Here is a 24359-nt window from a genome sequence, read left to right as displayed (position 1 = left end):
CAGTGCTTGCCAAGCATGTTTGCTAACATCTACACTGCAGTGGGATGCACACCTCATGCCCATATAGCCACATCCACACTGGCACTGCACAGACATGTGTCTGACATTGGGATCTGTGTGGGTGCAATGCATCCTAGGGTTCTTAGCACCTTGCCAACTGGAGCTGCTCCAGGTCTTGGTATGCAGTGTATGTGGGAGAACTTGTCTGTCTGTCCCATGGCTCTGTACAGATGTGTTCTCAGCCCACCAACACATCCAGACAAGGTTCTTCCTTTCTGTGTTTCGTCTGTTACAGAAAAATACAAAATAAAATTACCCAATCAGTGCTAAATATACCTGGTGTTTATAGTGCAATGTATTGTAATTTTGTCAGAAATACTATATAATAATGTTATATTTAACAAAAATAATGCTATATAACACACAAAAGAGTCAATTAAGCAAAATTTTTCTTTTTTATTCAGACTCATTAAAAAAAAGATACGCACTTACACTTTGAATCAGAACATTTAAAAAAAATAAATGGATTTACTAAAAATAACTCAACATGATTTTCATTAGGATTCAAAGTATAAAGCTATAAAAGCCTGGGAGATTATTTGAAAGGAAAAACAACAAAACAGACAGAGGAAGACGGTGACCTGGAATCAGAACTTAGCAGTACAAGATACATTTTCATTCAGAAAACAAACTAATTGTTGAGCAATCAAGACAGAGGATTTTACAGCTCACAATCACTTACATTGCTTTTCGAAACCAAGGATAAAAGAGAGAGTAAATCAAAGGATTAATGGCAGAGTTGGAATAAGCAAATCAAGCTACAATGTCAAAGCCAAGGCGTGGAGTTATAAAGTTGAGGAAAATATCAATTATTACAGTTATCAAATAAGGTGACCAGAATACCAAAAAAGAGCGATCACAGGTATACCCAGGGTTTTAGCAGCTTTCCTCTCTCTTCTGCCAACTCTGTCGCTGTAATTATTAGATGATTGGGTGTTGTTGCTCATAATCTCTATCATTCTAGCTTGTCGTTTAGCCACAGCAAAGATCTTGCTGTAAAGCACTATCATTGCATAGAAAGTTATGAAATAAAGAAGAGAGGATACAACCACCCACGTTTTATTGAAAAAAATCTGACAACTCCCCTCACAGGACAGAGTGCTCACTAATTCCTGTAGCCCTTCGTCATGAGACCCAGTGTACACTACAGAAAAACTGTACATTAAAGAAAATGTCCAGGCAACAGCTATGAATATGCCTGAAACAGGCACTGTGAAGATAACTGCATAAATTAAAGAATAATTGACAGCAACATATCGATCAACTGAGATGAAACACAAGTGAAATACTGATACTAGGCTGAAAGATACATCTAAACAACAGTGAAATCTACAGAATATTTCCCCAAAATACCAACAGGTTTCAACAGATCTTACAATGCTAAGGGGTAGCACAGTCAGATCCGAGCCAAAATCAGCACATGCCAAGGAGGCAATCAAAAAATTTGTAGGTGAGTGAAGCTGTTTAAAATAAGCAATGGAAACAATTACCATTAGATTTCCACCTACTGTAAAAATCGTCAGCATACCAAGCAAAATATACAAAGTTACTTGGAGTTCAGAAGAATATGGTGTTTTATAGCAAAATTCATTCATGTTCTCAAAGCAGTACTGCAAATCTTCCTGATCAAAAAAGGTTGAGTTCATTATTTCCCTCAAAATTGAATTCCTGAACTGATGGTTAAGATCTAGTAAAGGAAATACATGCGCCTATTTCCAACTTCTCCTGAAAAAAAAGTAAACATGGGTGTTAATATAATAACTCCACAATATGATCTTGAATGCAGACATTAATATTAATTCACAACTTTAAAAAATTACAACAATGGAAGATTTCTGCAGCAACCACTTTTCTCTGGTTTAAAATAAGAAGTGAAATAACTGGAAAAAGAAATTATTTTAATGTATTGTATCTGGAGTTAAGGATTCATTCTTACTTCCTTTGAATCTTCCAATGCCTAACCCATCTGAGAAATTCCCTTTCACAAATCAATGTGAACTGAGATGTGAAGAGAATGTTGGATCAGGCTTCAATTTATAGTAATTTGGCCTCCCCTGAGTTCTGATGTTCAGGTTAATGACAAAGCCTGTTCTCTCCTCTCCCAAAGGAAAAAAAGTTTGAGGCATATTCACTGATTTTCCTAAATAAAGTCTGTGTGGTGACAGGTGGGAAAACTGAGATGACAATAAGCTGTAAAAATCATTATTAAGTTGTGCTGCAAAATATGATGTATCATCATGTCAGACCTGAAAATCATACAGCTTTTTTCAGTAACAAAATGTAGGGCCACCGTCTCCTTTCTTTTATGTCAGCTTTATGCCATGTAATTCCACGGTGTCAAATTGTTATGAGGGAGTGAGGATCAGGGCCTGAGATCTTCATAAGTAACATCAAAAGCAAGGTATGGAACTTCTTAGCCAGATCCTGTCTCTTTTGACTCTGCAGATGCTGATTCTTATGAGTCTTTGCACATGTATTTCTACAAAATATGTTAACAGACTGTGATGAGGTTTGCAAATCCACCCTGGTGAGGAAAGGGTTAACAGGCAGCTGTGGGCTCAGTCAGTCCTGCTCTGCTGCACCTGCAGTAAGTGTCAGGCTTGGAAGGAGGGTTTGAAATTGGGGAATGTAGACCAGTTGTGGCTGACCTCTGTGAGAGGGGCCTGGATAGGGGCCAGGAATTTCTTGAGAGACTGCTACCTGCCAGAGCCTCCATGAAGATTACTCTTGGCTGTCAGTGCTGTGCTTGTTACTGTGGGGTAAGGCTGTGACAGCCAAATAAACCCTCTTTGTGTTGTTACACCTGACCAAGGTGTTGGTAGTGGTTTGTCCTGAGCCCAAGAGTGACCCAGGTCACATAGGCCAAGGCTTTCTATTTTCTTTTTTACTTTCCCATGTTCCTTTAACTGCTCCAGTCTACATATTTTTAAGGAATGCATTTTCATTCGGAAAGAAAAGCGCTACACTCATTATCAGATGATGCTCAGGTGATTTCATTTGTTTCAGCATATTTATCACCACATCCCAGTGATGTAGGGAAGTATTATGATCCCCCTGTTACCGACAAGGAACTGAAATACACAGATTAAGTGGTTACCTGGAAAGTCTGTGTGGCCGGTGAGGAACTTGAACTGAAATCTTCTTTGAGTCCCACTAGACCACCTTTTTGTACAGGAAAAGGAATCATGGTTCAGAACTGGGTGAGCTTGTGGGAAGGACACTGTCTGCCAGGAGAGTTTGAGGAAAAACAGAGGCCAGTATGAACTAGCAGGACGGGGAAAGCCTGAGGACAATGACCTGGAGGAAGATGTTTGGAGTGTATGCAACAACTGGGGGAGTAATTCTGTCCCATCCAGACCATGTTTCCCAAATTAGTAGGACCTGGAATGAAGGAAGCTACAGCTGGAGAAGACGAAGCTGTTCCTGAATGAGAAACTGCTTACTGACGGGGAGTCTGAGAATCAGAGTGAGATTGACAGAGAAAACGACTGTAGCTCCAGGGACCTGATGATTCAGTAAATGGGAACACAACACAGAGTATCAATTCCACAGGGAGTATAGATGGTTAATTGTTTCCCCGGTTTAAGGAGGATGATATATTGACGTCTATTTCACTGCTTTTGAGAAGACTTGTGATTTAAAATGAGTTCCCTCTGCAGATCAGTTCCATTTTCTATTGCCCTTATTTGGGAGGTAACACCATAGATGCTTAATGTCAAATGTTTGGGACAGGCTGTGGGGACTACAAACAATTTAAAGCAGCTTTACGCCTCAGATTTGTACAGACTGCAGAGACACACAAGGAAAAGGGTTTGTTGTTTCGGATTTTTTTTTTTTTTGCAGGGTTGGGGGTCCAAAAGGATAACCTTGCCTACCTCAGCTCAGGGGTGGTGGGAATGAGGGGACCTAGAGCCCCTGCAATGGAAATATTGGGGAAGCGGATCTATGTTTCCACCCTCCTGATATTTTCGGCCCACACATTATCTCACAGAGGTGAGAGTGGGTCACAGCTATGTTTCTCCCCCTGTGCATGTGCACGGGGCGTGGAGGGCTGGGGGGACAGAACATAGGTGGTGCATAATGGAGGTTGGGGAAGGCTAAGCCTCCCCAAACTTCGCGCTGCTGGGGTGGTGCAGTGGTGCATTTTGGATTCCTGGAAAAATCTACCCCCACCATGGCCCCAGAGCTTTTCCAGTCTTCGGGCCGGGGTGAGAGGGGGCAGTGCATCGGGGCAGGGATGTGGCCACAGTGAAAGGGGTGGAACGGGGATGGGGCAGTGGGTGGAACAGGGGCAGGACTGTGGGAAAAAGGGTGGAACAGGGCTGGGTTGCGGGGGAAGGGGCAGAATGGGGTGGGGCCATGGGCGGGGCCTCAGGTGCAAGGGGTGGACTGGGGGAGGGACTGTGGGCTCAGAGCTCTAGCCAGAGCCGAGAGCGCCACAGCGCTCCCAGCCAAGCGCTTGATCCCAGCCGAGGCCAAGCTCTCAACCCCTCCGATCCCCACCCTAGCCAGGGCCATGGGGTGAGGGGCCGAGCTCGCAGCCCTCCCTGCCCTGGCCAGAGCTACGGGGGAGGGCTGAGAGCAGCACGTGAGGATGTGGCCTTTTGGCTGTAAGAAGTGGGCAGGGGAAGCCTCACCTACAACCTATGAGGGAAAGGCAAAAGCAGGACCCAGAGGAGGGCCTGAAGAAGCAGCAGCAGCACAAGAGATTAAATTGGCTGCAGGGGAGCAGGTGGAGAACATTCAGGAGAGGGGCAGGACTTGAAGCAAGTGTGATAGCAGGGTGAGGTGGGAGACAGGACACCAGCACCTAGTGGGCAGCAAGGGAACATTGTTGCACCGGGCACCAGCCACTGAGGGGTAGGGAAGCACAGGGCACCAGTGCAACAGAGGCCCATTTGTGGCTCACTAGTCTGTCAGCAACTTTTGTCAGGCCTGACATACTCACTACACCTCACACACTAGTGTCATGATAGTTATCTAAAAGATGACGTAATATGTCAATGGAAAACTAATAACTCACTGATCATTAATGTTCTTGGGTGATGTATGTATGCAGTGTATATTTAGAGTATTAGATATAAGCTGGAATGATGGCTAAAATGAGTTTAAGCCAGGCAAGTCAGGGGGAGTTGGTAAACTGGTCCATCCTAGGAAAAGGAATATGCATCTGTTTTTCTAACCAGCTTGGTGAGCAGGCAGAGACATGTGTAAATGGATCTTCATTTAGGTAAGCAGAGCTAACAAGCTAACAAATGTGGGAGGAGACAGCTTTGAGGAAGGAAGTGAAATATTATCTGGGCTCTACAGACCGCGGGCTGAACCTCAAGTGAGCAGCAATTGAATCAACTGATTGTATACCATATTAGGGTATTCTAAAAGTTTATCAAGTGAGATGTTTTATAAAAGCCTGTGACACACAGGTGATTAATATCATCATACAATATGTATATTAACACTCTAAAAGGAACAAGGCCAGCTCCAGCTTTTTTGCCACCCCAAGCGGCAAAGAGGGGGAAAAAAATAAAGCTGCAATCGGCAGAACTTCGGCGGCTGCTCTATCACGCCGCTTCATTCTTCGGTGGCAATTTGGCGGCCGGTCCTTCCCTCCGAGAGGGACTGATGGACCCACCGCCGAATTGTCGCCAAAGACCCGGACATGCCGCCCCTTTTCATTGGCCGCCCCAAGCACCTGCTTCCTGTGCTGGTGCCTGGAGCCAGCCCTGATCAGGAATTATAGATACTCACTGAAATTAGGCTTTACAGCCTGTGCCCAAACAAAGGGAGACAGAAACAAATGAACCTTATTATTTCTCTGAGCTGTCCAGGAGAGGGTTGGACACTTCAGGGCACAGAGTTTTGGGGAAACTGGGGACTGGGAGTGTGTTGGGGCCACCTTGCTGGTTGTCATGAGGGCTGGTGGAAGCCACAGTGGGGCTGTGAGGCTGTAGACCGGCGGCTGAAGTCGGAGCTGCTGAACCAGGGCTGTCTAGCACACAGACACCCAGGGTGGTGATGGCATGATTGTGAGCTGGCTGTGAGTGTCCCAGGCTGGGAGCTACAGCAGCAAAGCATTGTAAGGCACCCAGGGTTGTAGTGCAAGTGGTGACACAACCCCTTACTGGTCCACATTGCACTCCCAGAATCCGTGACAGCACCCGCTCCAAAGAGCCTCAGTAACTCCCCTCAATCCCCCTTCTATCCCTCTCCCTCCCACCATTCACAGCAAGCTTCCACCACCCCACTCCCTGACTCAGCTGAGGGATTCTCTCTGCAAATGAGGAAAAGATTCATAGATTCAAAGATTACCAAGTGAGAAGGGAGTGTAGTGATCATCAGGGCCGGCTCCAGCATTTCTGCCGCCCCAAGCAAAAAAAAAAAAAAAATCCGCAATCGGTGGCAGCAATTGGGCAATTGGGGGAAAAAAAAAAAAGCCGCGATCGGCGGCAGCAGTTCAGCGGCAGGTCCTTCGCTCCAAGAAGGAGTGAGGGACCTGCCGCCCCCGAATTGCCGCAGGTGCCGCCCCTCTCCCTTGGCCGCCCCAAGCACCTGCTTGTTAAGCTGGTGCCTGGAGCCGGCCCTGGTGATCATCTTGTCTAACCTCAAGTATAACACAGTCAATAGAACTTCCTAGAGCAGATCTTGTAGAAAAAAAATCTAATCTTAATTTTAAAATTGCCAGTGATGGAGAATCCACCATGATCCTTGGTAAATTGTTCCAAAGTTTAATTATTCTCATTGTTAAAAATTTACACCTTGTTTCCAGTCTGAATTTTTAGTGTCGTATGAAATTTTAGTTTGTACAGACTTTCACTGACTTCCTTTTTATGTAGCCTGTTGTAAAACTAGGCAAATATCTAGATGAGTTGATATATACCCTGGAAGACCTCTGCATACCCCCAGGCATACGCGTATCCCTGATTGAGAACTGCTACTATAAGTCATATTTTCTGAACCTTTGATTATTCTTGTGGCTCTTCTCTCAACCCTCTCCAATTCCACAATGTCTTTACTGAATTGTGGACACCAGAAAGGTATTCCAGCAGCAGTTGCACTAGTGCCAAATACAGAAGTACAATAAACTCTCTATTCCTACTCTAGACTTCCCTGTTGATACAGCCAAGGATTTCATTCACCCTTTTGGCCATAGAGTCACACTGGGTGCTCATGTTCATCTGATTATCCACCATGACCTCAAATCTTTTTCGGACACTGGTTCCCAGGTTAGAGTCCTCCATCATGTAAGGATGGCCTACATTCTTTGTTCTTAAATGTATATTTATATTTAGTCATATTAAAATGCATATTTTTCTTGAACCCAACTTACCAAACGATCCAGATATATCTGTATCAGTGACCTGTCTTCTTCATTATTTACCACGTCCCAAATTTTTGTGTCATCTGCAAACTTTATCAGTGGTGATTTTATATTTTCTTCTAGGTCATTGCTAAAAATGTTAAATAATGTAGGACTAAGAACTAAGAAACACCCACTAGATGACAATTCCCTGTTTACAGTTACATTTTGAGACCTATCAGTTGGCCAATTTTGAATCCATTTAATATGTGTCATGTTAATTTTATATATTTCTAATTTTTAATCAATTTTAATGTTGTGTGGCATCAAGTCAAATGCCTTGCAGAAGTCTAAGTATATTAGATCTATTACCTTTACCAACCAACTATATAATCTCATCAAAAAATAAAGATATCAAGGTAGTTTGAGAAAATCTATTTTCCATAAACCCATATTGACTATCATTAATTATATTACCCTCCTTTATTTCTTTATTAATTGAGTCCCATATCAGCCACTCTTTTATCTTGCCTGAGATAGATGTCAGACTGGTGGGCTTATAATTACCTGGGGCAACCCGTTTATCTTTTATAAATACTGGCAAAACACTAGCTTTCATCCAGACTTCTAAAAGTTCCCCAGTGTTCTAAAACTTATTGAAAATCAACATTAATAATCCAATGAGCTCATTAGTCAGCTCGTTTAGAACCTTGGGATGCAAGTTATCTGGACTTGCTGATTTTAAAATGTCCAACTTCAGTAACTGCTGTTTAACATCCTTCCAGGATACTAGTAGAATGGAAAGAGTGTCACCATCTAATATGACTATATCATCTGTTGTTTTTCCCAACCCCCAGATACAGAACAGAAATATTTATTGAACATTTCTCTCCTTTCTACAACATTATTGATAATATGACCATTTCCACCTAGAAATGGACCAATAATATTGTTAGGATATTTTTGGTTCCTAATATACTTTAAAAAACCTCCTCTTTATTGTCCTTAACTCTGATGGTCATAAAGTTCTCCTTGTGTCCCTTTGTTTCCCTTATCAATTTTCTACAATTCCTAGCTTCTTTGACTTCCCTCTAAACCAGGTTGATTTCCCTCTAAACCAGATTGATTTTTTTGAGCCGTATATTGAATGAGCTGTATGAAATGGTTCGGCTGGAACAGTTTTATGATTTGTTCCCATGATGTTAAATGTTGTTGGTGGATAAGAAGCCAAGAGACTTCTTTGCCACAAGCTAAGTGGCTGGCTATGTGGATGGCAGGTCTGGGTCTGAGAGGAAGTCCACGGATGAATGGCCCACCCGTTGAACCCAAAGTGGAGGGACAACTCATCAGAGTACGCTTCACATATGAGAAATGGGTAAACTCACCCAGGAGACAAGACCTACTCCAATGGGAGGGAAGCCAGCTCTGAGGAACCCCGGAGACAGTGGGGAGAAGCGGTGTCATATCTGTAATAAACTGGATCATATCATCTGGAATTGCCCAATTCATCCATTAGGGATAAGTCTGGTCCTAGAGTGACAGCCTGCATCTCAAACTTAAGGAGTTAACTGTGTGACTCAGCCTCTGGAGGGAGGAAGTTGCCCAACCAGCTCATCTAGGGCATACAGTGTATGTGCTTAGGAGTTAACTCCTAATACCCTGGTACATTAGTCCTGCTGTACCCAAATGGGAACAGAAACAATGGATCCCCGATGGGGGCAGACAGTGAAAGTTAATGGGAATAAATTCCAGGCATAGAGGGACACAGGCATAGCCCACATCCTAATCTCAGCCCATGTATATCCAAGGGGGATATAAAATGTTGCAGAAAGCTTATCTGGAGATATGTAGAACACAGGACCTCTTTCCTTCCACACCCTTTGGAACCCTGTCTAAATCCTGGGCATAGAAGACCATAGAAAGAAAGATTCTTGCCCCTTTAGAATGGTGAGTCTACTATTACCCCCTCATCTTCTGCCATGGAATGAGTGAACAAATTCAGAAAAAATAGGACCAGCTATAACACCAGCCTAATGCCCTTAAAGGTCCAGATAGAAGAACTAGCCCCCACCCTTTGCAGGGGAAGCATTTGTTAGGCCTTGAGTGTTTCTGACCTCGTTTTGTTTGTGAAATCCATAAAGGTCTACTGTAATTCAGCCTGATACTAGAAGTGCAGGAAACTATTTCCTCCAAAAATCACGATACCCAGTCATTTGGTTGGAGAGAGAATTGATTTAACATATATTATTAAAATCCTTTTGCTGCTATTTGAACTACAAAAACAAAAAACTGCAGGAAAAGTTCAGAGTTCTTTGAGGAGGGTGTGACAGGTTGGATCACAGAAACCCCCCTGGGAGCTGCCACCTAATGTACCAAGACTACCTCTGCTCCTGTTTTCCCTGCCAGCTCAGGACTGCAGCACCCTGTCTTGCTGAGCCAGACACTCCCGTCTGCTCCAACACAGACCCAGGGTCTGAATTACTTGCCCCAAAGCTGCAGGTTTACCTGAAAACAGCTCACAGAAGTGTGCTTGTCTTTAGCACTCAGATGCCCAACTCCCAATGGGGTCTAAACCCAAATAAATCCGTTTTACCCTGTATAAAGCTTATACAGGGTAAACTCATAAATTGTTCGCCCTCTATAACACTGATAGAGAGATATGCACAGTTGTTTGCTCCCCCAGATATTAATACATACTCTGAGTTATGTAGAAGGTGATTTTATTAAATACAGAAAGTAGGATTTAAGTGGTTCCAAGTAGTAACAAACAGAACAAAGTAAGTCACCAAGCAAAATAAAATAAAATGCGCAAATCTATGTCTAATTAAACTGAATACAGATAATCTCACCCTCAGAGATGCTTCAGTAAGTTTTTTCTCAGACTGGACACCTTCCAGGCCTGGGCACAATTCTTTCCCCTGGTACAGCTTTTGTTCCAGCTTAGGTGGTAGCTAGGGGATTCTTCATGATGGCTCCTCTCTCCCCTCTTTGTTCTGTTCCACCCCTTTATATTACTTTTGCATAAGGCGGGAACCCTTTGTCCCCCTGGGTTTCCACCCCCCCCCCCATTGGAAAAGCACCAGGTTAAAGATGGATTCCAGTTCAGGTGACATGATCACATGTCTCTGCAAGACTTCATTACCCACTTGCCAGCACACACATATACAGGAACACTCACAGGTAAACACAGCCATCTGCAGACAATGGTCCTGGTTAATGGGAGTCGTCAAGATTCCAAACCACCATTAATGGCCCACACTTTGCATAATTACAATAGGCCCTCAGAGTTATATTTCATATATCTAGTTTTAGATACAAGTGTGGTACATTTATACAAATAGGATGATCACACTCAGTAGATTATAAGCTTTGTAATGATACCTTACAAGAGACATTTTGCATGAAGCATATTCCAGTTACATTATATTGACTTACCATCATGTTTTTATAAAACCATATAGACTGTACAACGTCACAGAGGGATAATAAAATTTCAGGCTATCACACTCATACCAACAGCACTGGAGCTACTTCAAGCCAGACAGAGGAGAAGGTAACTTACATGAAGGTAACTTAACTGCAGAGCTTATTCTTTAAAAGGGAATTATAAGACAACATTTTAATCAGCCTCAACAATTTGCCCATTAGCATGACCTTCTTCCTTGTGGTTCTCTCCTTGATTGTGGAAAGTGGTGGGGGCTTATGTAGACCTTTTGTTTCTTAGCATGCCTTCTACCAGATTAGGAGCAGTTATTTCTGCCATAACAACTCACCTGTTCGATTCTCCTGGTTCTGTGAGAGAAAAAGTAGCCGGCACATAGAGGACCTGTAGTCCACCCTGCTCACAGAATGGCGCTTTGGGTTCTAAAAACAGGATTATCAGAATGGGCTTCTTTATAAACACCAGCCTGCTTCCCTGAGATCACCTACTTCTTCTCAGTAATCACCTGTCATTCAGATATTTTAAAGGTGACCCTGGACTGGGACAGAGTTGGTCTATATGAGTTGTCTCAAAAGCTTTAAATGACTGGTATAGTCCATTCAGTCACTGAGAAAGTCATGGAGGGCATAAAGCATCATAACACTTTTGATCTTTTAATCATTATTGCTGACTAAGGAAATGATCTGACTACCATTAAATCAATAGGACTTTTGGCATTGACACTAGATGGAATCTAATTAGACCTTCATTGGTGTGCATGTACTTTCTGTCTATCTACATTATTTTTGGTCCAGTAGCTTTGAAGAAAATGGTGTGGATTGGAATTATGGACATCTTGAAGTTGCCATTATGACTTCAATTTTCCCTGCAACAACTATTATGTCCTATTTGCATCTGATTTGCTAGTTTCATAAGATACCTATACCCCCCCCCCATCCCTCCACCGCCATCCCCATCTCTGTTAAGTTGGTTTTTCATGGGCTCTGTATGTTTCCTATTGTTCACAGTGGCCTATTCTAGGGCCTAGAGAGTTTCTAAGCCAACCAGCGATACAGAAAAATACAAAATAAAATTATCCAATCAGTGCTAAATATATCTAGTGTTTATAGTGCAATGTATTGTAATTTTGTCAGAAATACTATATAATAATGTTATATTTAACAAAAATAATGCTATATAACACACAGAATAGTTGATTAAGCAAAATTTCCCTTTTTTATTCAGCCTCATTAAAAAAAAAAGATATTCACTGACACTTTAAATCAGAACATTACAAAAAATAGAAATGGACTTTACTAAAAATAACTCAACATGATTTCCATTAGGATTCAAAGTATACAGCTATAAAAGTCTGGGAGATTATTTGAAAGGAAAAACAACAAAACAGACAGAGGAAGACGGTGACTTGGAATCAGAACTTAGCAGTACAAGATACATTTTTATTCAGAAAACAAACTCATTGTTGAGCAATCAAGGCGGAGGATTTTACAGCTCACAATCACTTTCATTGCTTTTCGAAACCAAGGATAAAAGAGAGAGTAAATCAAAGGATTAATGGCAGAGTTGGAATAAGCAAACCAAGCTACAATGTCAAAGACAAGGGGTGGAATTATGAAGTTGAGGAAAGCATTAATTATTACAGTTATAAAAAAAGGTAACCAGAATACCAAGAAAGCAATCACAGGTATACCCAGGGTTTTAGCAGCTTTCCTCTCTCTTCTGCCAACTCTGTCACTGTAATTATCAGATGACTGGGTGTTGTTGCTCATCATCTCTATCATTCTAGCTTGTCGTTTAGCCACAGCAAGGATCTTGCTGTAAAGTGCTATCACTGTAAAGAAAGGTATGAAATAAAGGAGCGAGGATACAACCACCTGCATTTTATTTAACATAATCTGACACCCCCCTTCACAGGAGAGGGCATTTACTAATTCTTGTAGCCCTTCTTCATTAGCCCCAATGAAGACAACATAAACACTGTATACTAATGAAAATGTCCACGCAACACCTATGAACACGCCTGAAACAGGCACTGTGAACTTAACTGGATAAATTAAAGGGTCAGTGACAGCAACATATCGATCAACAGAGATGAAACACAAGTGAAATACTGATGCTAGGCAGAAAGATACATTTAAACAACTGTTAAATCTACAGAATGTTTCCCCAAAATACCAACAGGTTTCAACAGATCTTACAGTTCTGAAGGGCAGCACAGTCAGACCCAAACCAAAGTCAGCACATGCCAAGGAGGCGATCAAAAAATTTGTAGGAGAGTGAAGCTGCTTGAAATAAGCAATTGAAATGATTACCAGTAGGTTTCCAGCCACAGTGAGAATCGTCAGCAAACCAAGCACAATATACAAGGTTACTCGGAGTCCAGAAGACAATGGTGTTTTATAGCAAGATTCATTCATATTTTCAAAGCAGTACTGCAAATCTTCCTTATCAAAAAACGTTGAGTTCATTATTTCCCTCAAAGTCTTATTTTTGAATTCCTGAACTGATGTTTATGATCTAGGAAAGGGATAATATGCTCCTGTTTGCAACTTCTCCTGGAAAAAATAAATATGCATGTTAATAGAATAACTCCACGAACTTATTTTAACACAGAAATTATGATGAATTCAGAAAGTTAAAAAAAATGTAAAAATGTAAGATCTCAGTAGCAGCAGATTTTCCCTAGTGGTTTAAAATAAGAAAAAATAAATTATTGTGGTTATTGTGTTTGGATTCAATAGTAGGAGTCATTCTTACTTGATTTCTGCCTGCTAATGCCTCATCTTCTGAGAAACTCCCTTTCATAAATTGATTTGAATTGAGGTATGAATACTAGAAAAGGCTTGCAATTTATATTAGTGTTTTCTCCCCTGAGCTCTTGTGTCAGAGTTAATGACAAAGCCTGTTCACTCTTTTCCCAAAGCAAAAACAATATATCTGAATCAGACTCACTGATCTTTCCAAATAATGAAGTCCCTGTGATGGAGGGTGGGAACAATAAGTTGAAAATGAGGTGTAAAAAGTTTTGTTAAATTGTTTGTGCAGAAAAACAATAATTTACTATCACACTTTCCAGTATCTCTGGAATATCTGGCAGAAAACAGGAAATTTCCTTTCCACCCATATTTAAGTCAGGACTGATCTACACTAGAAAATTAGGTCAGTATAAGGTGCTGCTCAGACGTGTAAAAAAATCCACACCCCGAGCGGAGTCGTTAATCCGACCTAAATCCCCATATAGACAGCACTAGAGTGACAGAAGAATTCTTCCATTGGCCTATCTACCACCTCTCCCACCCTGATGTGAGCACCCCTTTCCTCAATGTAGATAGGCTTTACACCTAAGAGCTATGCTGCTGTAGTGTTTTGCTTTTCTTACATAAGTAGCCCCACTGAGTTTAATAATCCTACTATCTACAAACCCAGTAAACTCTCATGGCCTTTTTTAGTAACATTTAGGGCTATATCTTCCACTCCCTTACACCAGTTTTATGCCAGTCAGCAGTGTAATGCCATTGCATAAAATTGGTGTGACAATGTGAAGAATCAGGCCCTTAAATTCTCATATGTGTCATTACCAGTAATTATTGGTAACCAGACCCTGTTACTTCTGTCTCTCCAGATATGTGAGTAATTAGGTGGCATCTGATCTATCTGAATCATTATACATTTATTTTCACTGTTACCAGAGCAAGGAGATTCTTTAGCTTTCCTGTAATCAAGTTTCTCTTGCTCCAGCCACACAATAAACATTAAAGAATACAGCTTGTTCTGGAAGGCACTATAGTCAAAATATCAGGTTACACTCAAGAGCCTGGATTTTTTTCAGGCATGTGTTACAATGTTCAAATGAAGTTTTTTATTGTTAACATATCAACACAATATTGCAGCCCATTCTTCCAACACCATCAGCAACTCTTTGCCAATGAGCTTCCCAGCCGATAAGAAATCAGGATGCAAAATCAGGGTATATTCTAAGTGTAATTTACTTTATTATAGGTGGTGCAGGTAGTTACATCTGTGTTAACATTGCCTGATGCTTCCTATTATAAGACCCCTCTACAGTTGCTCATAATTTTGCTAAAATAACAGTTTGGGCTGAAATTTTCCATGCTTCCAGCTTAAATTGATTGATTGATTAATTGATTGATTGGAAAATTTCAGCAAAAATGGTTCTGCTGTTTTTCAGAAGTAAATTAGGGGAAAATATGTTGTTTCATCCATGTTAAAAAAATTGTTAACTGTTTCATTGAGAAATTCTAGCATTTTCATGTTTTAAGCAGGAACTTGAAATCTGGCAGTGGGTGGGGTGATGTCCTTTTGCCATGAAAATCTCCATGAAAATCCACCCAAATTTGGCCAAGTTACAAGCCTTTGAAAATCTCAGTTCACACATATTCAGTTGAGACTTGTTAGTTTGGCAGTTAACTTCTGAAGATTCCATCTGCAGTGGGCTATTTGCTGACCAGACTTCACTTGTGACATTCTCAAAGAATGATCGAGCATGCTCAAGCTAAGTGCGGCAAGGGCTCAGAAGCACTTCCCCAGAAATTGTTCCTCACAGCTGCCACTGGCAGCTGTGGCACAAGACACAGGAACTGAGAGCAGGGAAACTTCCTTTCATGTATTCTCAATGGTCCCCATGCTGGTGCCTAGACAGCAACAAGGAGAAGTGGGAAGGAAGGTACCTGACTAGAGAAGTAGATTCTATTCCTGCCTCTACTTACAGAGTTCCTATGTGACATTGGGCAAATCACTTAAACCAAACTTTTCACACTAACTGTGTGGTCCTCCTTTTCTGGGTGCCCAACTTGAGAGACTCAAGTCTGATTTTCACTAGTGCTGATAACTCACAGCAGTGGTTGTCTTCAATGAGAGCTCTGGTCTGAATAAATGAAGTGCTATAAAATGCTAAGGTCTCTACAAACTCAGGCCACAGGTATGCCAAATAGAATACAGGCTGGAGTATTCAAAGATAGATAAGTAGGGTTTTGTGCACATTATCAGTATAATTTATCTACCATATAGGCAGCATTTATGCCAAACACTATACTTTACGGGTTTACGCCTTTCTCCCAATCTGAGCAAAATGTGTATAGGACAGCAAAAGGCCTAGGAACCACTTATGTTCTCAAAATAGGGTATAAAGTGGACCTTAAATAGTACATGGGCCTTATATGCTAGCCTTCTGTACAGATGGTTATTTAACCTGCTCAGAAGAAATTACTCTCTTTTTTTTTTGTTCCTCCGTCGTCAAAAATATATATATATATGAGATCACATTTCCTGATCCAAATGAACAAACTTCACAAACCAAGATTATGTATAAAATGTGACTAAAATACACTAGTTCCTATGTGAATGACAATGCTTCCTTAACTGCCTCAGATAAGTTTTTGGTATTCCAATTACTAGTCTCAGTTTTTATCTTTTTTGTAACAATTTGCTCATGGATTTTGTCAGAGTAGACAAACAATATGAATTTCAATACTGTTATACTGAGGAAAAGAGAAAGGAGCGTAAACTCTAGCAAGTCAGGTGTAAAATTATAATTAGTCAGGCCAAAAAGAATTTGAAGAGTAACTAGCAAAAGACACAAACTAACTGCAATTTTTCTTAAGTACATCAGAAGCAGGAAGCCTTCCAAACAATCAGTGGGGCCACTGGATGATCGAGGTGCTAAAGGAGAACTCAAGGAACACAAGGCCATTGTGGAGAAGCTACTTGAATTCTTTCCATCAGTTTTCACTGTGGAGGATGTGAGGGAGATTCCCACACCTGAGCCATTCTTTTTAGGTGACAAATTTGAGGAATTCTCTCAGATTGAGGTGTCAGTAGAAAATGTTTTGGAACAAATTGATACATTAAACAGCAATAAGTTGCCAGGACCAGAAGGTATTCACCCAAGAATTCTGAAGGAACTCAAATATGAAATTGCAAAGCTACTAATTGTAGCATGTAACCTACCATTTAAATCAGCGTCTGTACCAGGTAACTGGAGGATAGCTAATGTGATGCCAATTTTTTAAAAAGGCGGCAGAGGCAATCCTGGCAATTACAGGCCTGTAAGCCTAACTTCAGTACCAGGAAAATTGGTTGAAACTATAATAAACAACAGAATTATAAGACACATAGATGACCTCAATTTTCTGGGAAAGAGGCAACATGGCTTTTGTAAAGGGAAATCATACCTCACCAATCTATTAGAATTCTTTGAGGGAGTCAGCAAATGTGGACAAATTGATCCATTGAATATAGTGTACTTGGACGTTCAGAAAGCCTTTGACAAGGTCACACACTAGAGGCTCTTAAGCAAAATAAGCATTCATGGGATAAAAGGGCAGGCCCTCTCTTGTATCAGTAAATGGTTAAAAGACAGGAAACAAATGGTAAGAATAAATGGTCAGTTTTCACAATGGACAGAGGTAAGTAATGGGGTCCCCCAAAGATCTGTACTGGAACCAGTGGTGTTCACCATATTCATAAATTATCTGGAAAAAGAGATAAACAGTGAGGTGGCAAAGTTTGCAGACATACAAAATTACTCAAGGTAGTTAAGTCCAAAGCTGACTGTGAAGAGATACAAAGAAATCTCACAGAACTGGGTAACTGAACAAGAAAATGGCAGATGAAATTCAGTGTTGCTAAATGCACATTGGGAAGCAATCCCAACAGTACATGTAAAATGATGGGTCTATATGACTGTCCCCAGTCAAGAAAGAGATCTTGGAGTCATCCTGGATAGTTCTCTGAGAACATCTGCTCAATGTGCAGCAGCAGTCAAAAAAGCTAACAGAATGCTAGGAACCATTAGGAAAGGGATAGATAATAAGAGAAAATATCATAATGGCACTATATAAATCCATGGTACACCCACATCTTCAATAATGTGTGCAGTTCTAGTCACCCCCATCTAAAAAAAGTTATATTAGAATTGGAAAATGTACAGCGAAGGGCAACAAAAATGATTAGGGGTATGGAATAGCTTCCTTATGAGGAGTGATTGAAAAGAGTGGGACCATTCAGTTTAGAAAGGAGACAACTAAAGGGGGATATGATAGAAGTCTTTAAAATCATGACTAGCGTGGAAAAAGTGAATAGGAACATGTTATTTATTCCTTCATATAACATAATAACCAGGGATTGCCTGATGAAATTAATAGGCAGCTGGTTTAAAACAAACAAAAAGAAGTACTTCTTCACACAACACATAGTCAATCTGTGGAACTTCTTCTCAGAGAATGTTGTAAAGGCCAAAAGTATGACTATGTTCAAAAAAGAACTAAATAAGTTCATGGAGGATAGGTCCATCAATGGCTATTAGCCAAGATGGTCAGGGATGCAACCCAATACTTTGGGTGTCCTTGAGTCTTTGACTGCCAGAAGCTGGGACTGGAGAACAGAGGATGGATCACACAATAAGTGGCCTGTTCTGATCATTCCCTCTGAAGCATCTGGCATCAGCTACTGTCAGAAGACAGGATACTGGGCTAGATAGACCATTGGTCTGACCCAGTATGGCCATTCTTATGTTGTTTACTAATGTAAAGGAAACTCAAGCAGTGGTGTCATGAGTAGGTACAGATGCTAACTCAAGACCATTTTTTCTTTAACAATGTTTATTCTCAGCACATAAGATTTTGGCTTGGACTTGTAACATTTCGGAATGACTTTCTGAAATACTGAGTTTTGTCTCAGTCATTTCAGACAAACCTATCCCTACCTGGAACACTGAAGCATAGGCCCCAAACTTATAAACACATATGCAGATGAGTAATAACAATGATGAGCATGGGCACAGGAACAGAAGAGGGCCTGGGCACAGATCTGATTGGGCTTCATCTACTGGTGGCTTAGCCAGCTGTGAGGTGACCCAGCCATTGGACTCCAGGTATTTTAAGCCCCTCAGACTCTGAACAGGGTCCAGTCATTGCCCCTGTCTTGAAGTCTTTAGGCACACTCTTGGGGTGCAGACTCTTGGGAAGCCATGGCAGCTGTTTAGCATCCCCTCCTGAGAACTGTGACCACATGGCCCAGCTGCCTAGCACCTGGGCTTTGTGCTGACTCCTCAGGTTCTTCTGTAGCTTAAAACACACCCTCTCTCAGAACTCCACTCATAAGTGTAAGCCTTATGGGTTACCTCCTCAAAGGGCCACGTGGTGGGTATAGCATATAACACAAAAACACCTTTCACAGAATTCTAATGCATTATTGCTCTTTATTTAAGCACAGAAAATACAAATTACAGATCATATAGAAAACAACAAACATCCTGAACACAATGCTCCTCATTCTAGCTCACCCTTCCTTTGGAAGTCCTTAGGGGACCAGTATTCAGGTAGATAGAGTTCACTCCCCCACCCTCCCACCCCCGCAGGCTCTTGCAGTAGTTTTCCTCATCCTGAGCTTGTGAAAATGGCCAACAAATCCAAAACAGAGCAGCTTCTGCCCTTTTATAACCTTCCAGTCCCTCAAACTTGTGACTCCCTGGTCAGCCTTAACAGATGACCTTAGGGTTATACTAAGTAACTTTGTTATCAGGCAACTTCTCCCCTGACAAACCAATTCTCCAGGGTAGAAGCCAGTCTTTTGTCTAGGGTGTTTTCTTTTTGAATATTTAGTGACCCTCTATTATTAGGCCTTTGCCACTAAACTTGTTGCAATTTCAGTCCAACACACGAAGGTGAAAGTACAACAAAGAACAAATAAGGCTGCACCTTCAAAATGCATTTTGCAGCGTGCTAAGGATACATACAGAGATCTGATAATCTCACACATGTTAAAGATACAGCAATATCCTGCAAAATCCTTGAAAACCTTTACTGAATTAAGTTTAAGTATCTTGGGGATCCATTTTGTTAAATAATGGTTTAGGTATAATTTTGGGCCAGGATCATATGTAACCTCTCTAGTTGGGAGATGTGATGTAAGGCCCGAATGCTCAAGAAACTATATTGGACAATGTGCATGACAAAAATGGACTTTGGGGATAATATGTGTGAAATGAACTTCCTGGGATATAAAGAAGAGGTGTATGCAAATTCCCAACCTCTGGTTATGCAACAATCCAGCCTTTTGAAGCTATGTCCTGAGGAGTGAGCCATTGTCTGTTGATCACATAAGGCCAAGCTCAAAGACCAAAGCTATATAAAGGAAAGACTAAACTATTCATGGTTGTTCTGGTTCTGAATCTGAGACAGTTATGAACTAGTAGGCACAGGGAAAACCCTAATTGTGAGTTTTGAAGGACTGATCCCAAGGATGGAGTTGGAGTGTCCTCTAGGAAGCTTTTTAACATGCATTACTTCTGGTAAACTTTCATTGTTTTTAATATGTTTTCTCGGTAATACTTTCACCTTAAGACTAAAGTGCTTGTTTATAAATACCTGTGTGGTAACTTGTAACAGCTGGCAATTACAGATGTTCAGAGCCTTCAGAGAGACAGCAAAGCACAGATGCTGGCCTATCTAGGCAGCCTGGCTTGCTGGGGATATCATAGTGTAAGCAGGGAAATGTGCAGCCTGGAAAAACCCTGGTCAGGAGGACGAAAGATGCAAGTCTCTTCCCAAGCTAGGTGATGGCTGAGATGCTGGGAGCCTAGAGTGGGTGCCCTTGAGGAACCACAGAGGTGGGATATGGGTTGCAGTTGCCCTGGTGACAGTACAGACAATTCCCCAAATCATTACATGTTCTCAGGGAGATGGTTCTGGCTTTCTGAGCCTGTGCCAATCCTGCGCCCTCAGCTGCTTTAACTTATGCCACCTGAATAAGGGTCTCTATGGGCTTGTCTACACATAAACTGCTACAGTGGTGCCACTGTAGCGCTTCAAAGAAGATGCTACCTATGCCGTCAGCATAAGTAATCCACCTACCCATCGACCTACTGCTGCCCACAGTGGGGGAGAGATCGCATTAACTGTGGCAACCAGGGATGTGGATTTTTCATACCCTGGAGCGATAGAATTATACCAACATAAGTTCGTAATATAGACTAAGCCTAAGGGTCTGAACACCACTAAAGGATCGACCTGCATTTCTGAGGAATATATAAACCATGGAAAATATAGGTTTGGAATGGAAGTGCCATCTCAACCATACGTCTATACCTACTCAAACTCTTTGAGGAAGAAAGGACCTAAATCATATATGGCCCACAGCTCCCTTGCCCTCACCAGCCCAGCAGATGCACAGTCCCCCAGCAAATGGCCTCCGGGCAGACGAACCCTGCCATGTTCAGAGCTTGCGCCACCAACTTTTCACATGCAGAAACCCATGGGGCAGGGGAATTTCTGGGGCAGGCTGGGGGTAGGCCAGAGGAGGGAGGGGATATATTGGCACCATGGCCAGTGTAGTTAGGGTAGTTCTGCACCCTGGCTATTCCAAAGCCAGAAGACCCATAGAAGCCATAGGCGCTAGAGTGCAATTTAGGGCTGCCCTAGTTTGCACTGGGAGCTGCACTGGAGCACAACAGACACATCGGGATGACACAAGCTGCTTCAATGGTTCCTCCAGTCTTAGCACTGGAATGAGTTTGGCCCAGAGTGTAGAAAAATGAGAGAGAGAAAGAGAGAGAGAGAAATACCCCACTGCAAGATTAATAAAGGTGGGATTGATTTTCTTTAACACACGTACCATTATCTATGACCTCAGTTTCCTCAGTCAGTATTCCTGACAAAGCAATTCTGTAATAATACTGAGATAACACCTGGTTGTTGGGGGAGCCAGTTAAATTTGCTTTCAAAAAAATAAAGGAAGGATCTTATAACGAGACTTAATTCAAACATATGCATGACAGTATATACTTAGTTAAACGACTGTCTTGTGATAAATCAAAGTAGATTGTTTAATGATGTTTTTTCAGACTCTAAATATCTGTCAGTATTTACACCTTTTACCAGAGGGATTTCACTTTATGGGATGATAACTAACTTTCCCTTGTGTTTTCTGTTTTTCCACTCACCCCACCCCTCATTTTTGAGAGGACAGTGTGCGTGTACTGTGTCATTAACTTTGCTAAGACAACTCAGAGGATAAAGCACTACTGAAACATCAAGGAGTCTGGTGGCACCTTAAAGACTAACAGATTTATTTGGGCATAAGCTTTCGTGAGTTAAAACCTCACTTCTTCGGATGCGTCTCTTCCTGCCTTCTATTCACATTTTAATCTAGGGCTATATCTGAAGAAAAGCTTCTCAAAAGGTAAGGAATTAAGAATCCATCCAACCACAGTGAAGTCAATGGGAGTTTTGCAATTGACTTAAATAGAAAGATCAGGCATCGAGGAAATTTAAATAAATAAATATGAATAGGTAAAAAATAAATTCTATATTATAGCAGAGGAGAATATTTTCAATAATAAAGTATTCTTTGCTACTTATTTACCTATTTCAAAACGCCATTGAAAGCGGTAGTTACAACAGATATTTTGCTATGTTCTATTATTTACTTCCTAGTTACCTACACATTTGTGGTATACTGGTGGACATAATACAACTCTTTGGAATTATTAGGTGGTAGCCGTGTTAGTCTGTATCCACAAAAACAACAAGGAGTCCGGTAGCACCTTAAAGACTAAAGACTAGACTTTAAGGTGCCACCGGACTCCTTGTTGTTTTTTGGAATTATTGTACTCTCACTCATGTCGACTTTAATTCTCTTTTTCAGAAAGATTTAAAAACTGAAGAGCTTGACCTACCAGTGCCACATCATCACCAATGGTATACAAATGCAAACACTAAAAAATTCAGAATAGCTAACAACAAAAGCACAACATGACTTCAGTGCTTCAGAATGAAGAAGCACAATATTGCTTTGAGAATATTAATGGATCTTGCCATAAAACATCGTGGTCTTCTGGAATCCGGATAACTTTGTATGTTGTGCTTGGTTTTCTGACAATTCTTACACTAGGTGGAAACCTAATGGTAATGATTTCAATTGCTTATTTCAAACAGCTTCACTCTCCTACAAATATCTTGCTCGCCTCCTTGGCATGTGCTGATTTTTGTTTGGGTCTGACTGTGCTGCCCTTCAGCAGTATAAGATCTGTCGAAACATGCTGGTATTTTGGGGAAACATTCTGTAGATTCCATAGTTCTTTAGAAGTATCTTTTTGTTATTCATCAATATTTCACTTATGTTTCATCTCTGTTGATCGCTATGTTGCTGTTACTGATCCTTTAATTTACCCTCTCAAGTTCACAGTGCCAGTTTCAGGCATGTTCATAGCTGTTGCCTGGATATTTTCATTAGTATTCAGTTTTTCTGTTGTCTTCACTGGGGCTAATGACAAAGGGATACAAGAATTAGTAAATGCCCTCTCCTGTGTAGGGAGCTGTCAGATTCTCTTCAACAAAACATGGGTGGCTGTAACCTCCCTCCTTTATCTAATACCTTTTTTTACAACAATAGCACTTTACAGCAAGATCTTTGCTGTGGCTAAACGACAAGCTAGAATGATAGAGATGATGAGCAACAACACCCAGTCGTCTGACACTTACAGTGACAGAGTTAGCAAAAGAGAAAGGAAAGCTGCTAAAACCATTGGTATTGCTGTGATTGCTTTTGTGGTATTCTGGTCACCTTATTCTATAACTGTAATAACTGATGCTTTTTTTAACTTCATAACACCACCCCTTGTCTTTGACATTGTGGTTTGGTTCACTTATTCCAACTCTGCCATTAATCCTTTGATTTACTCTGTCTTTTATCCTTGGTTTCGTAAAGCAATGAAAGTGATTGTGAGCTGTAAAATGCTCCGACTTGATTGTTCAACAATGAATTTATTTCCAAACTGAAAACCTATCCAATCCTGCACAGAGCTACTCACCTCACACTTCACAGTCATTCCCCTTTTCATAAAATCTGGCTGTGTATTTTTTTTTCTGGATGAAATATTTCATCTTGATTTTATACTTTGTACAGCTAGTTATCATTGTGAAAAACTGGTTTATCATGTAATATCAAGACAATTTATTTACAGATACTGTTAATTTAATACTAGCTTATGGTAGGAAACAATAATAGAGCAATGTCCATTGGTTGTAATTGTGGAACTGAGAAGATAAAATGATAAAAAATGGTAAAAAAAGAAAGATCAAAAATTAGTTTTTCAGTGAAATTCATCTCTATGTGTTAGGAAGTACTAACAATAAAGAAAAACAGAAATGATTTTCCAGTCTTTTAAAACCTGTATGGATCATTATTTACCAAATGAACAATATAAATATTAATATTTTATACTTATACATTACTATCAGCTTATGGGTTCTTTACTTATACTAATGAATTATGTCCCCCAACACCTATATGGAATGGATATTATTATCTTCATTTAATGAATAAGAACATTGAATTTCAGAGTGAGATGGACGTTTAACACCCTTAAGCTCCTTTGAAAAACCCAACCAAAGAGATCAAGGACCCAATCCTGCTACTTTTCAAATTGGTGGCAAAACTCCCATTGACTTTTAATGTGAGCAAGAATAAGCCAACACTGACTTGTTCATATTCCCATAGGAAATGTCCAGCTCTGTGCCTTAACCACAAGACCAACCTTTC

At 40.9% G+C, this 24359-nt stretch overlaps 2 protein-coding genes and 1 pseudogene across 2 annotated transcripts; 1 reads left to right on the top strand and 2 right to left on the bottom strand.

The window, feature by feature from the left end:
* Positions 1-675: 675 nt before the first annotated feature.
* On the bottom strand, positions 676-1721 carry LOC101931144 (trace amine-associated receptor 9-like; annotated as a pseudogene).
* Positions 1722-12238: 10517 nt separating this feature from the next.
* Positions 12239-13267, bottom strand: LOC101930854 (trace amine-associated receptor 9-like). Its single transcript, XM_005280471.2, has one exon. It carries the CDS (start codon positions 13265-13267, stop codon positions 12239-12241), a length of 1029 nt encoding a protein of 342 aa, XP_005280528.1.
* An 8554-nt stretch (positions 13268-21821) lies between these two features.
* Positions 21822-23910, top strand: LOC101954027 (trace amine-associated receptor 7a-like). The gene is made up of 2 exons (XM_005280470.4): positions 21822-21998; positions 22464-23910. Exon 2 carries the CDS (start codon positions 22571-22573, stop codon positions 23594-23596), a length of 1026 nt encoding a protein of 341 aa, XP_005280527.1. The 5' UTR covers positions 21822-21998; positions 22464-22570; the 3' UTR covers positions 23597-23910.
* The last annotated feature ends 449 nt before the right edge of the window (positions 23911-24359 follow it).

The sequence above is a fragment of the Chrysemys picta genome, chromosome 3, assembly GCF_011386835.1.
Source record: "Chrysemys picta bellii isolate R12L10 chromosome 3, ASM1138683v2, whole genome shotgun sequence".
NCBI lineage: Eukaryota > Metazoa > Chordata > Testudines > Emydidae > Chrysemys > Chrysemys picta.
The sequence above is the reverse complement of the archived record's forward strand: the minus strand, read 5'-3'. Positions and strand labels throughout refer to the sequence as shown.